We start from the raw sequence: 14963 nt of genomic DNA on the forward strand, positions 1-14963 counted from the left end.
GAGTGATTGACGCTGGCACAGAGCAGAGTCTGTGTAATGAGGCCAAATGGCATAGAATGGCACACAAGTTAACCAGACTTTGTTCCAATTCTTGGATATTTTTAAGCGACAACTTCAAGATTTTGCAGAACTTTTTTTTTTTCATTCTAAGGGAAAAAAACTTACTTGAAAAAATATTTTTACATATCCCATTATACCATTAGATAAAAGATAGATGTCTTTTCACTGGCATACTAAAAATACGTTCTTTTACTAATATATCAGATAGGCAGAACATATTTAAATGAGAATGAGATTATGAAGCCAATTTTTTTTTTTTTTTTTTTTTTTTTTTTTACCTATAAAGTTGAAGTTACAAGATTTTGGTATTTTAGAGCTCTGATTATCTTAAAGAGGAGAGAGAAGACTGTTTGGTTCCGATATGAAATCCAACAAGCCAAAAAAAGAAAACAGAGAAAAAAAAGCAAAAAGAGAAAATATAAATACTAGTAGGTACTTAGTAATTTAACACAAAATCTATGGCACTTATTAAACAAATTATGCTATTGTCAAAAAGCAAATTTGTTATTGTTAAACTGGGATTATTAAATAATCCCATTAAATCACAAATCAAAAGTTTATTTCTCATTATTTTACCTTTTACAGGTGTTAGAGAAGGCCTCAAGTTGTCTAGATGATGAAAAAAGATCTTGTCACTTGTAGATCCTGGTAGGACAGAGATTCCTGCATTGTCTCCATTGAGTCGACTTCTCACTCGCTTTGGTGGATGAGGTTTTTTAAATAACTGGTATGAAAGAAGATGACACACTTTATAATGAAAGATCACACTTATAAGCCCTTTTATATGCCAAGCATTGTGTTCTTATTTCAATTAAGGTTCACAAGAACCAGTAGGTACTATATTATCCTCATTTCACACCTGAGAAAGAGATTCAAAGAGGCTACGAAGGTGGCCAGAGAACTCACACCTGAATAAGCAGGGGCAGGACTATGATACTAAAGCATCGGCTATTGTCTTGTTCTACGCTAAGCTGAATTCACAATAACTTTCTAAAAGAAAGTTAACCTACAGTTGATTGACAATTATTTTCCAATGATATTCGAAAGTTAACTCTTAGTAGCCTAATACCATTCTGTGCCACTGAAGGCAGGCAGACATTCTATCTAACTGGATTATTTCTGGTTTCAACGTGGCCTTTATGTGATTTAGAAACATCATTTTGGTGTCCTAAAAAGGTGTTACTGATTTGCTGAAAGTGTGAACATTATCATCTTCTTTGTACTCTGCTATGCTGTAAAGGGAAAAAAGAAAATAAAAATGTGCTACATCATCATTCAGTATTTCTATAGGATTAAAAATATTAATGGCTGGGTGAGGTGGCTCATGCCTGTAATCCCAGCACTTTGGGAGACCGAGGTGGGCAGATCATGAGGTCAGGAATTCGAGACCAGCCTGGCCAATATGGCGAAACCCGTCTCTACTAAAAATACAAAAATTAGCTGGGTGTGGTGGCACATGCCTGTAGTTCCAGCTACTTGGGATGCTGAGGCAGGAGAACTGCTTGAACGCAGGAGGCGGAGGTTGCAGTGAGCAAAGATTGCGCCACTGCACTCCAGCGTGGGCAACAAAGCCAGACTCCGTCTCTAAAAAAAAAAAAAAAGTACATTTAAGATTACTATTTTTCAATTATTGTAAATCTTTGAGACAGGCATAGTTTCTGTTGGAAAACTAGTATTTGAGGAGGAGATCTGAAAAACTTTAAAGGAAATGAGATTTAAGATGAATACAACACCATCACACTTTATAAATTAGATATTTGGGGTTTCCAAGAGAAAAAAAACAGAAAAAATTCTTTGTGCAGAGGAAGATACACATTCCAGGCTCTCAAACCTTTAAATGTTTTGTTCCTACTTTATCTACATAACGGACCAAAAGATCAGGCTTCTATAAAGATACATAGTTTTAAAGCACATTCATGAATGTGCATTTACTGAAGACTTTTATGTGAGGACCTAAGGACAGAGCACTGCGCCAGGCTGCGGGTATATAATGATGTATGGAGATGATGACCATAAAACCTACATTCCTGAGGATGGCCTTACTTGAAAGTACCCTCTATTACTCAATGTATGTCCCAGAAATATGCTGGCATCCAAACGATACTTCCCACACTTCTGGCCTCTTCTACTTCAAAGTAGCACAAAAATCCTGCAACAGTGCAAGTGTCTTGATTTTTATGTTCAGAATATGTATTTCCCCTAGGGTATGAAAAATGGCTCCAGCCCTTGTAACTCTCAGGAAAAAGAACAAAGTTAACTAAATAAAGGTATAGTTAATATTCGCCAACTGTGAATAGTTTATCAGCAAGTATTTTGCTTTAAAAAACACGGCCAGGTGCCATAGCTTATGCCTGTAATCCCAGCACTTTGGTAGCTCAGGTGTGAGGACTGCTTGAGTCTAGGAGTTCGAGGCCAGCCTGGGCAACACAGTGAGACTCTATCTCTATAAAATAAAAATAAATAAAAATAAAAGTAAACATGTTTCTTTTATGAGGGGATCAGATTGCTAGGTGATCAGACTGCATTGTGAATGGTACAGTTATAGCATGTCCTGCTATCTATTATGGCTTTTCTATATAAAGAGATGTGTCATTGTTTTGTATGTTCTCAAGTGTCAACCCTGGAAACCTCAAGGTCAGTTAACCTACAAAAAGGAAGTCCACAGAGACGTCTAAAGCAGGAACAGAGAAGGCAGCCAGGATCAAAGTAGGAGCCACTGGTACTTAGTAAAGGTGGGTGGTCTGACCAGCTCGTCAAAGTGTGCCTTCACACTGTGGGGAAGTGCTGCAGTTACTACTGGTGCACCCAGCCCTCCTGCCATACCTCGGACAATGGCGATGAGAGAAGGGATGAGGTCTCTTCAGGGAGGTCTGCTCATCGCTGAACAGGAAATAGGCCTACAGTATCTGGGTGCTGAAAGGCTTAGATCTTGGTCTTCCTCTCCAAGTTTCAGAAGGTGGTGAGGGCAGCTATTGCATGTCCTAGGCATTCCTGTGGCACGTGCTCTCACAGCACAGCACTTATGCCTATGTCAACAATCTAACCCAATCCAACATCATCTGTTCCCTGAACTACTACAATAGCTTTCTTAATGGTCTTCTGCTCCCCATTTGGGTCCCCAGCAGTGTGTGTGTGTGTGTGTGTGTGTGTGAGACAGACACACAGAAAAAGAGAGAGAGACAGAGAGAGAGACAGAGACAGAGAGAGAGAGAGAGAGAGAGAGAGAATGAGAGAGAGAGAGAGAGAGAGGTGCGCATAGAGTAGTTTATTCTGACTGAGACCAGAATGAACTTCTAAAGTTTAAATATGACCATGTCATTTCTCTGCCTAAAATCAGCACTGGTTTCCCACCGGCCTCCAGACAAAACCTCATCTCTGTGTATGTGGCCTATAAGGCCCCTCCTGTTATGTCTTATGGAGGTTTAAGAAAGCACACCCTGCATTAGTCTGTAAGGGATAATTCTCTTTAAACAAAATTTTTATTTATTTGGAGTGTGAGAGTGAGAAAAAAAGCAACAATGTAGGAATCTATTGAAATACTAGGTGATATTTATGGCTGTTTATTAAGTTAATCTAAACTTAATTATTTTGTGGTCATCCACAGGCTAGAGAAATGTTACAAAATTTACAAAATGAAACAGAGTACATCAATCATAAAAAAAGAACATTCATACCTGTTTAGGGATCTGACCGAAGTTATTAATGAACCCAATTGTGGCTGTCTCCTTTAGTGGGTCATTGATGTTGTAGATATCCACTTGACCCTCATAAAAAAGATGATGGAAGACATTTACAGCTTCTACTGCAGCAGGGCCTTGCTGTTTATACCCGAAGATTAAGTCAATCCACTCATGTAGATGGGCACTCACATAATCACACTCCAAAGCCTATAATTTCAAACACAGATTTAGTCACTGGCTGACTTCTATTACTTGCTCAGAGACTAGAAAAACCTTGGTAAGTGGTTAATAGGAACAAAAATAACTAAAAATCATAAAAACAACATAGTAGTTCCCTCTTATCTGTGGTTTCGCTTTCTGAGATTTCGGTTACCTGCAGTAAACCATGGTTTGAAATTATTATATTTATGAGAGTGAGAGAGAGAGATCACATTCACATAGCTCTTAGTATGCTGTTATGATTGTTCTATTTTATTGTTATTATTCTTAATCTCTTACTATGCCTAATACATAAATTAACCTTTATCAGATGTATAGGAAAATACATAGTTTATACATACATAGGGTTTGGTACTATTCCTGGTTTCAGGCATCCACTGGGGTTCTTGGGATGTGTCCCCTGTAGATAAGGGGGCCTGGCTGTGTTAGTAACAAACAGGTGATACTCTGCTAGAGGCCCTGTCTTTGTATTATGTTCAATGACCAAATGAAATCCAACTTCAATTGCAAAGTGTCCTTCCATTACCTCACGATGGACTCTGATGAATTCTCGTGGGTCCCCTTTTGCCCAGGGTGGAAGGATAACATCTCCAAGCTTGGTGCCATTTTGTTTACAGCCTATGCAATTATATACATTAAAAAAAAAAAAAAAAAAAAAAGAAAGAATGGGATAAATGGTTAACTTTATATTATTCTGATAGACAAATGGTGGGTTAGATTCATTACCAGAACACTGAAATTGTACATCAGAAAGGACTTCAGAGATTATCAATCTAGTATCCCTCAAGGGTTGCTCCTCAGATCACTCCAGCAGAAACAGGTACTAAGTCAGCAAAACTGAGGCCCTCACTGCCAATGTCTTCAGGAAATGCTGAGTTATACAAAGTGAAACATGCTTCTTTCTGCAGAGTCTTGAGGGCAAGACTCCTTAGAGGTTTCATATGTTAACATGCACTGCCCTTCTCTAAGAGGGATATCGAATACAAAATGTCTGAAATTTAATTGACCACGGGACTCCTTTTCAGTGAAACATTTTGCAGGGTTACTGTTTTGAATCTCCTGGAAACAATCTCCTAGAGATATCTGCAATACAAGAGGTTTATCATATCGCTGACTCTTAGGTTCTCAAAAGAGCTCTGTAGAACTGGCATGTACTTTGCAGTAAGCATTCTCATTTAAAAAGTGAAATCTGAAATGACATAACTTTTTGCTGTTATTGCATCATTTAACAGAAAAAATATTTGGAAAAACTACAGGGCTACCAAAAACAAAAAAATAACATGTTGTGATAAAACACATAAATAACATTTATTCCATATAAACTTATTTTAAGTGATAGCCAGATAATTTCTAAAATACAAAAGAAACCATTCGCTATGAAATCTATCCACATCAAAATATATTAAATTTGGCTGCATCTAAGCAAAAAGGTTGTTTTTCTTTTTTTGAAATATACCAAAAAAGTCACTTTAGCTTACAGAGTTTTTATAGGTACAAATCAGATTATCATTGTAAAAATGACTTTACAAACAACAATGTTGACTCACTAGTTTAATAGCAGTTGGTTAGATAAATACTCGTGTTGGAAATTTTCATACAGAAATGCAGTTGTTCAAATTTTAGAACACAAAGCCAATTCCACGTGAAAGCAAATAAAATATTTCCCTTAGATACAATCTTGCCTTTAGCATTGCTAGTTGATGGTTTATTGACAACGTGATATTAAGTGAGTGGTGCAAATATCAGTTTACTCTTTAAAGGAATGTCTTGACTTGGTTGGAAAGGTTACCATATGATTTAAGACAAAGATAAATCAAGTTATTACAACCCTTCCTCCTCAACCATACACACTGCACACTCTGTGCTGAATCTCCCTGAAATGCCCAATAGGCCTAATTTTTTGGTAATAATAAACAGGTAAAAAGGCTACTTGAGAAAGAAATTACTTTTCAAAATTTTGCTATAATCCTTGAACACTTATTTGATAGAATTTTATTTTATGAACACTATATGCAATTTTAAAATGACATATAAAGGTAACACAGTCTGTAGGAAAGCCTTTGTCTAATTCTTTTACTTTTTTTTTTTGAGATAGGGTCTTGCTCTGCTGCCCAGGCTGGACTGCAGTGGTATAATCATGGCTCACTTCAGCCTTGAGCTCCTGGCCTCACGTGATCCTCCCACCTCAGTCTCCCATGTACAGGCACGTGTCACCATGCCTGGCTAATTATTTTATTTTGAAGGGATGAGGTTTTGCTCTGTTGCTCAGGCTAATTTTGAACTCCTGGCTTCAAGTGATGCTCCCACCTTGGCCTCCCAAAGTGCTTGAATTATAGGCAAGAGCCAGTGCCTGGCCCTTAATTTTGCTCTTCTGAAGCTCTCCTCCGTGTGTATCCAAGGATATATGGACAAGAAGACCCCAGGGTGAATATTACTTATCTCATAGCAAGGGGAAAAAAAAATCCAAGTGCTTTTTCTTTCTTTCTTTTTTTTCATTTGACACAGAATCTTGCTCTGTTGCCCGGGCTGGAGTGCAGTCGTGTGCTCTTGGCTCACTGCAACCCCTGCCTCCTGGATGAGTCTTGTGCCTCAGCCTTCTGAGTAGCTGGGATTACAGGCATACACCACGATGCCCAGCTAATTTTTGTATTTTTAGTAGAGATGAGTTTTCACCATGTTAGCGAGGCTGGTCTCGAACTCTTGGCCTCAAGCAATCTGCCCACCTCAGTTTCCCAAAGTCCTGGGATTACAGGCGTGAGCCACTGCGACCGGCCCCAGGTGTGTTTTCTTTTACACCATTTACTATCTTTTCTGTGTGAAGAGGCAAACTGTGTTTTCTTTTTTTTTTCTATTGGGGTGAAATTCACATAAAGTCAACCATTTAAAGTGAACAATTCAGTGGCATTTAGTTCAGACACAATGTTATGCAACCATGATTTCTATCTAGTCCCAAAGCATTTTTATCACCCCAAAAGTAATCTTGTACCCGTTAATCAGTAGCTGCCCGTATTACTTTCACTCCAGCTCCAGAACACCAATCTGTGTCCTGTCTCTGTGGACTTACCTATTCTGAGTATTTCCTATAAATGGAAATGTAGAAGATGTGACAATTTTTGCCTGGCTTCTTTCACTTTGTATAATGTTTCTGAGGTTCAACCACACTGCAATATTTATTAGTGCCTCATTCACTCTCATGGACGAATAATATTTCATTGTATGTATGTGCTACAACTGGTTTATCCACTCATCACTTGGTAGACATTTGAGCTGTTTCTGCCGTTTGGTTATTGTGAATAATGCTACTATGAACACGTTCATACACATACTTAATTGAGTTGCGTTTTCAATTCTATATACCAAGGAGTAGAACTGCTGGGTCATATGGAAATTCTGTTTAACTTTTTGAGGAACTGCCAAACTACTTCCCACAGTGGCTAAACCATTTTATACAACCACCAGCAACGTATGAGGGTTCTAATTTTTCTATACCTTTGCCAGCCCTTGTTATTTTTCAGTTCCCCCCACCCCATTATGGTCATCCTAGTAAATATGAAGTGGTATCTCACTGTGGTTTTCATTTGCATTCCCCTAATGACTAATGATGTTGAGCATCTTTTCATGAGTTCACCAGCCATTTGCATAACTTATTTGGGAAACTGTCTATTCAAGTCCTTTGCCCATTTTCCAACTGGGTTGTTTGTCTTTTTGTTGTTGAGTTATAAGGGTTGTTTATATTCTGGATACTAGATCCTCATTAGAGATATTATTTGCAAATATTTTCTTCCATTCTATAGGCATCTATTCATTTTCTTGATAACATTCTTAGATGCAGAAATTTCTAATTTTGATTAAGTCCAATTTATCTTTTGTTGTTGTTGCTTGTACTTTTGATATCATATTTAAGAATCCATTGCCAAATTCAAGATCATGAAGATTTACCCCTATGTTTTCTTTTAAGAATCGTATGACTTTAGGTTTTATATACAGTGTTTTGAAGTGTTTTGTTTTTGAGACAGGGTGTCAGTTTATCACCCAGGTTGGAGTGTAGTGGCATGAACACAGCTCACTGTATCCTCGACCTCCTGGGGTAAAGTGATCCTCCCACCTCAGTCTCCTGAGTAGCTGGGATTATAGGTGTACATCACCACGCCCAGCTAATTTTTGTATTTTTTGTAGAGATGAGGTTTTGCCATGTTGCCCAGGTTGGTCTTGAACTCCTGAGCTCAAGTGATTCACCTGCCTTGGCCTCCCAAAGTGCTGGGATTACAGGTGTGAGCCACCATGCCCGGCTCAACCACTGTTTTTTAAAGTATGCTATTTCAAGGAGGGAAGATAATTTGTTATGAGGGTAAACATAACAAAGATACATCCTGCTTTTTAAAAATTTACTTATTTTAAAAGTAGATTGGTTGGTTGGATTTGTAAGTGGTCTGTCTGGAACACCTTTGCAACATGGATTATCATAACTGATAGACGTTTCTGGAAGATTATGAGCTATCTCTTTCTTTCTGCGCCTCTCCATATTTGTCTCTTTGACAGTGGTATCCCTGGGGAAGAAGGCAATATTCTCCAAAGTTGAATTATAAGTGAACATAAGAAAACACTAATGTGGCTGTCCGTGGTGGCTCACGCCTGTAACCCTTGCACTTTGGGAGGCTGAGGTGGGTGGACCACTTGAGGTCAGAAGTTCAAGACCAGCCTGGCCAACATGGGGAAACCCCGTCTCTACTAAAAATATGAAAAAGAATTAGCCAGGTATGGTGGCGCATATAATCCCAGCTACTTGGAAGGCTGAGGCACGAGAATTGCTTGGACCTGTAAGGTGGAGGCTGCGGTGAGCAGAGATTATGCCACTGCACTCCAGCTTGGGTGACAGAGCAAAACTCTGTCTCAAAAAAAGAAAATGCTAATGTGCATTCATAGTCAAAGGCTACAGCAGGTATTTGTTGATTGTCCTTGTTGACTATCTATTCTATTCTTTTGGGAAAACCCATCACTTTCTCTAATTCTAAGCCCTAAAGTTGTGTCTTTAGCTGCTCAAGGGTGAGCTCTAGGCATAACTGGAGGTAATAAAATCAATTTCAGGACGTTTCCTGGGGCTCTGGAGAGAGTCTTGTTATCTTCCCCATTAGATCCCATTTCACAAAGGTAGAGTTGCTGATGGACAATTAAATATACAAAAATTATCTTTAGCAAACTTCAAATAGAAATATCTTCCATATGTATAGGATACAAACACTTCCCTGTATTTTCTGTTCATGAAAATTTGGAGGTAGTACAGTTATAATTTATGTGCTAACTCTTATAAAACAGTAGAAAATACAAAGAATGAAAAAATATAAAACAACAAATATCTGGCAGGAATACTCTAACATGAAAACAATGGAATTCTGATATGCTTTAAAAGAAATACTCAGAAGCACAGATCAGCAAACTGTGTTCCAATAAACTGTAACCAAAGTCAAATCCACTTCCTCTAACAGCCAGATAATATAAAAACAGCACTGATGAAGTTTTTCTTGTTTTTGTAAGTGCTGATTTGGTCCTGTTTTTCTAGAAAATAGAGCCCTTACAGGATAAAGAAAAGGGATTTACTTAAAGTTATTCTGAAGTTCTAATTTTAAAACACATTAGCATATAAACCAAGAATACATTAGGCAATAAACGAGATTAAAACAATATGTGAAAAATTCGGATATACCACTCTTAGCTATTAATGGGTTTCAACAGTAATATTTTTCAAATAAATTTTCACTTCACCTTTGTTTTCATCAAAACAACAAAATTCTAAATGTTGGAAGTAATCTGTCTCAATATTTATTTATTTAGAGACGGAGTCTCACTCTGTTGCCCAGGCTGGAGTGCAGTTCACGATCTTGGCTCACTGCAACCTCCACCTCCCAGGTTCAAGCAATTTTCCTGCCTCAGCCTCCTGAGTAGCTGGGATTACAGGTGCCCACTACCACGTCCAGCTAATTTTTGTAACCTCAAAAATGACATGTAACCACACCCAATTATAGCAAATGACTGCAAGAAACTATAACGAAATTTTTTTCTTGTTAATGTGTGCTGCAGACAATCTTCAGAAAAGTGACTTATTTCTATTGGGCTTTTCCTGGCTGACATTCCTAAGACAGTGCCACAGCTCTACGTACCTAGATCGAAGTTGTTGGAATTGAATAGGAATTCTGGTAAATAAAAGAACTCTGGAATAAGTTCTTTTACATCTGCCATGTTGTGCTTCGATGCTGAATACCAGGCCTCGCGCACACTGTGAAACATCCGGTCAGCCAGGTCAAAGTGGCCACCCTGTGGGCAGAATGAGAAGACACCTCTCTATTACAGAACCATTCCCACCTGACAGCTTCTATCAAGTTCAAGAGCTTGAAAACTCCAACTATATTTGGTGACATTTCAATTTCTCATTATCCTACATTAAATGCACAAAATTTTTTAATAAACATGAAACATCTATTTCTCTTTGGGGTAATCCTTACAGAGGGTTCTCTCCACATTTGTTTTATAATCAAACTGAAAATCAAATGTAAAGATTTTAAAAAGTCATCCAAAAAACAGTAGATTTTAAAGAGAGGACAAGGCTGTAAGAAATATGAGTTCTTCCATAGTTTGATGATGCCATCACAAGAAAAGATTCTAATGTAAATCATCTACAGTTGGAAACATTCAAATTACGTTTTGAATGTTTTTTGCATAAATTAACATGATATGCAAGTTCTCATACTAACGAGAATTAAATGGAGAATTAGAAAAGGTGATCAGTTACAGACTGATAAAGCAAATTAAAATAGAAAAGGGATATTTTTGACTACACAGCCTCAGGTACACTACCCATCTTCTTCAGTAAAGCCCCCCATGCTGCTGTGTTTTAAGTGAACACGGTGTACCTGTCTTATGATGCTCACTGTGGGAAAATGCCAAAGTCCATGCCATGGCTGCCAAGGCCTGCCATACAATGTAGCCCCTGTTTCCTTGTTGACCTCTTCCCTTACAACTAACTTTCCTCCTTACTTACTCTATTCTGGACACACTGGCCACTGGGCTGCTCCTCAAACATGTCAGATACAAGCCTGCCTTAGAGCCCTTGCACAAGCTCTTCCCTCTGCCTGGAACATGTATCTCCAGATATCTGCAGAAGCAACACCCTTACCTCCTTTAGACTTTTTTTCACAGGAGACCTACTCTGATCACTCTACTTAAAACTGCATCCCACCCTGCCCAACCTCCTGTTCTCTCCACCTCCCATCCCCCTTTCCGGACCTATATCTTTCTGATAGCTTTTATCACATTCTAAAACACCTCACAGTTTTCTTATTTTTGATATTTGGCTGTCTCCTTCAACTGAAATACATAAACTGCACAGGTAAGGCTTTTCTCTTTATTAATTGAAGTCCTCCCAAGTACCTGGAACAGTGCCTGGCACACAGTAGGTATTTATTAAATATGTGCTAAATAAATGAAAGAGAATGTCCAGAAAAGCAATCATAATCAAGGAAACAGAGAATGAGCTGGAATATATCATGTTTTTGTAAAATAAAAATTGTTTAATTCAACCAGTTAGGGCTGGTTGAAAAATGTATGCTACTTATGTATTTGATTAAAGGATGCTGGCACTTATTTGTTCTAAGCGAATTGTAGTTCATTATCAGTTTTGGTCCAACAAAATTCTACTTTAGTTATGTAATTACTTTGTCATTAAAACTTCACAGAGCTTCTTATAATGGAAGATAATGGTATTTTAAAAGGTGACATTTTAGATAGAAGAGGATAGTATAAAATAGAAAAACCTCCAATTTAAAGTTTTACCTGTAGCCTTAAGAATATCTGTGTGAAAGGCTCCATCCTCACAAGGTATGAGGCCACAATCATTGCAGATGAATAGTGGGTCCCATAGTGGTATGCGGGAGTTTCTCCTGTTTAAGAAAATTAAAGCATAATTGAAACCAAAAGAAGAAATATGAAAAATAAAATCAGTATTACTTTATGTTTGAAAACAATAGCCCATGTGATAACTGTGACACTAAACGCAGTTAGTACTGGCATTTTCAGCAGGAAAACTTCATGATGACACCACTATCCCTCTCTTCTATATTTGACAGTAGTCCAAATTAAGTATAATTCAATGGCCTATTCCCACAAACTTAGTATGTCTACCAATTTCATGTTTTGAGGCTTACTATAATAGTTAACCCTTAATAGTAGACCATCTTCCACTAAAGCAGGATATGCACTTATAGTTACTTTTTTATTAGGTTCTGGCTTTGCAATTACATATTTCTCTAAATCGTTGTTTATGAATATTAAGCACTTTTTATGTATTTTTACTACATATTCTCCTCGGCAGAGAGGGGGAACAAAAAGCTTAGGCTTTCTTTCTCCTTTGTTTGTTTTGCCTTTTTGAGGGAGAAACACAATAAACATTAAACATAATAAATAACAAGTAAACTATATAATTTTAGAATATAGTCATTTTTTTAAATGCAAAAGGGTTCTAAAAATTGCCTCAATAAAATTAAAGAGAGACAATAAATTAAAGTGTGGTTCCTGGACTAAATATGATTAGAGACAGAGGCAGATTATGATGAGAAATTTCTGTCCTATGCAAAGCAGGAATACTTAGTTTTTCACCAATACTCTAATAAGCTATTTAAAATGCCTTCTAAGCATGGCCACAAGTTGGCATGCAAACTTGATTCCTCTGCTATAATAATCTGCATATATGTGTGGACATATAATGTATATAGATATGATATATAAGAAATTTGAAGGAGGATGTGAGAATGTCAGACCGCTACATAATGACTTACTTTTGAAACTTGGGTAAAAGGTCCAATGACAGAAAAAGTTCCTTACCATTAGGATCCTCCCAGTCTTTATATCGCTTCTTATACTGAGCTAATCGTTCATCTGTTTGTGCTCCCATTGGCTTAGCCAGGTTTCTAAACGTCTTGGGATTAGTAAGATCCACCTCCTAAAATACAAAGTGTAACTCAATTTCAAGTTACTATACACTATCTAGCCTCACTAACGTAGATACAGTGGCTACAGTGGACGATGATGATTTATAAACACACTAGTATCTATAGGGTCAAGCTGGCATAACTGGACTCCAAAATAATGTTATGTATGTACTGTTTATCCACACTTTACAGACAGGCACATGGGAGTTGGTTAACCGATTCAGTTGGAAGATAAGTGCTTTGGAAATTATGTGTTTCACAGGGGAAGCCACTAAGGATCCAGGTTTAGGGGATGAGGATTAAGAGGGAAAATGCTTCCAAGTCTTGGCAAGGACCCAGCAGGAGACTGTGGACACAATAGCTCCAATTCATCGTTAACCTCATCACTCACATAATTGGAGGATCAGATCTCCCTTCTGTGTCCTCCCTCCCTCCACCCCCACCCTGTCTCCCTCCAATGTTACTTCTGAGCATTTTCTTCTCAGAGGTGATCTGGAACTGATATAAACTAGAACACTCAGTAATTCTTTCACCTCTAAAAGATAACATTACACCAGATCAAGTAACTTCCCAATGAGACGGATTCTTCTAGTTTACCAGAGATTACTTTACAAGTTGATGAGTTGACCTAATTCATATATTTAAAAGGAAACTAAAATTTACTCCCTGAGGATTTTGAAAGTAGAAATTTGAAATATGTGCCTGTGGCATATTTGTGTCCTTTTTATAGGACATCATGAATAACCAGTTTTGCCAAACTTTTATTTTTAAAAATCTTGGGCAGGAGAAACTGATCTACATTTCTGAATGTAAGTCAAGTTAGCGTATTTGTTATCTCAAAGTTTATATGTAAAGTACCTCGTTTATATTTTCTGGTTAATTCAACAAATGTTAAAGTATGTACAAAGTGCCAGGCATCATCCCATTGGCTGAGAGTTGAGAGAGACATAAAATGGTCTGTGTGCTCAAGGACCTTGACCCTATGATTACTGCAGGACTATGCTGTAAAAGAAAGCTCCATGATTCAAATGGTGGGGAAAAAACCCAACATAGGTACCATATTATACAACTATAGGGCAGTGTGGGAATAGAAGGCAAAGGAGAAAAAGAACAGAAGGGTCCACATCACAGGGCTGGTACTTGAGTGTTTCCTGAAGGATGAGGTGGAGTTGGTCAGTTGAGTTAGTTGGTGGAGAGAAGAAATGCACAATGGGCACCGGGCAGGTCAGGCTGTGTGTGAAAAGCCACTAAATTACAGAAGAGGGATCTGGGGTGCCCCACGATAGCTGTTCTAGGAGGACATGAGAAATATATACACAGGAGCTACAATGAAAAGGTTGCTATAGTGAGGATTTTCAACTCTCTCCCAAATTATGACAGTGATTCACTGAATAATTTTATTATTTATTTATTTTTACTTCATTATTTTATTATTTTTTTTGAGATAGCTTCTTGCTCTGTTGCCCAGGCCAGAGTACAGAGGCACACTCTCAGCTCACAGCAATCTCCACCTCACCAGCTCAAGTGATCCTCCCCTTTCAGCCTCCTGAGTAGCTGGGACTACAGATACTTGTCACCACGCCTGGCTACTTTTTTGTATTTTTTGTAGAGATGGGGTTTTCCGTGTTGCCCAGGCTGGTCTTGAACTCCTGGACTCAAGCAATCTGCCCTCCCTGGCCTCCCAAAGTTCTGGGGTTACAGGTGTAAGTCACAGCACCTGGTCACTGAATGATTTTAAACAGGGGGATGACTCAATTAGTGTTCCTGAAACTGGCTGCAGTGTAGAAGGCATAGTGAAGGAAGGAGAGACTAGAGCATTAAGCCCAGTTAGGAGGCTGCTGCAACAGTCCAATAGAAGATGCAGAGGGCCTGAAATGAGACACTAGGTACACTGACGAAGACAAAGGTAGAAATGCCTTGGCCACTGAGCAGACATGGACAGTAGGAAAATAATTTCCAGCCTGTAAGACAGCATGGATGATGGTGCCACTTCCTAAGATGGGGAATACACAGTGAGGGTCAGAAT

The 14963-nt window shown here is 38.2% G+C and overlaps 1 protein-coding gene across 1 annotated transcript in view; it reads right to left on the reverse strand.

Moving 5' to 3' along the window:
- Positions 1-14963, reverse strand: part of LOC116273026 (WD repeat and FYVE domain-containing protein 3-like) — a 55017-nt gene that overhangs the window by 22286 nt on the left and 17768 nt on the right. Inside the window, exons 9-14 of the mRNA XM_031661969.1 lie at positions 12831-12948; positions 11784-11890; positions 10115-10268; positions 4486-4577; positions 3735-3947; positions 637-784 (exon numbers count right to left, since the gene is read on the reverse strand). Of these exons, the coding sequence (XP_031517829.1) occupies positions 637-784; positions 3735-3947; positions 4486-4577; positions 10115-10268; positions 11784-11890; positions 12831-12948 (832 nt within the window). The remainder of the gene's footprint in view (positions 1-636; positions 785-3734; positions 3948-4485; positions 4578-10114; positions 10269-11783; positions 11891-12830; positions 12949-14963) is intronic.

Source organism: Papio anubis, unplaced genomic scaffold (assembly GCF_008728515.1).
Source record: "Papio anubis isolate 15944 unplaced genomic scaffold, Panubis1.0 scaffold319, whole genome shotgun sequence".
Classification (NCBI taxonomy): domain Eukaryota; kingdom Metazoa; phylum Chordata; class Mammalia; order Primates; family Cercopithecidae; genus Papio; species Papio anubis.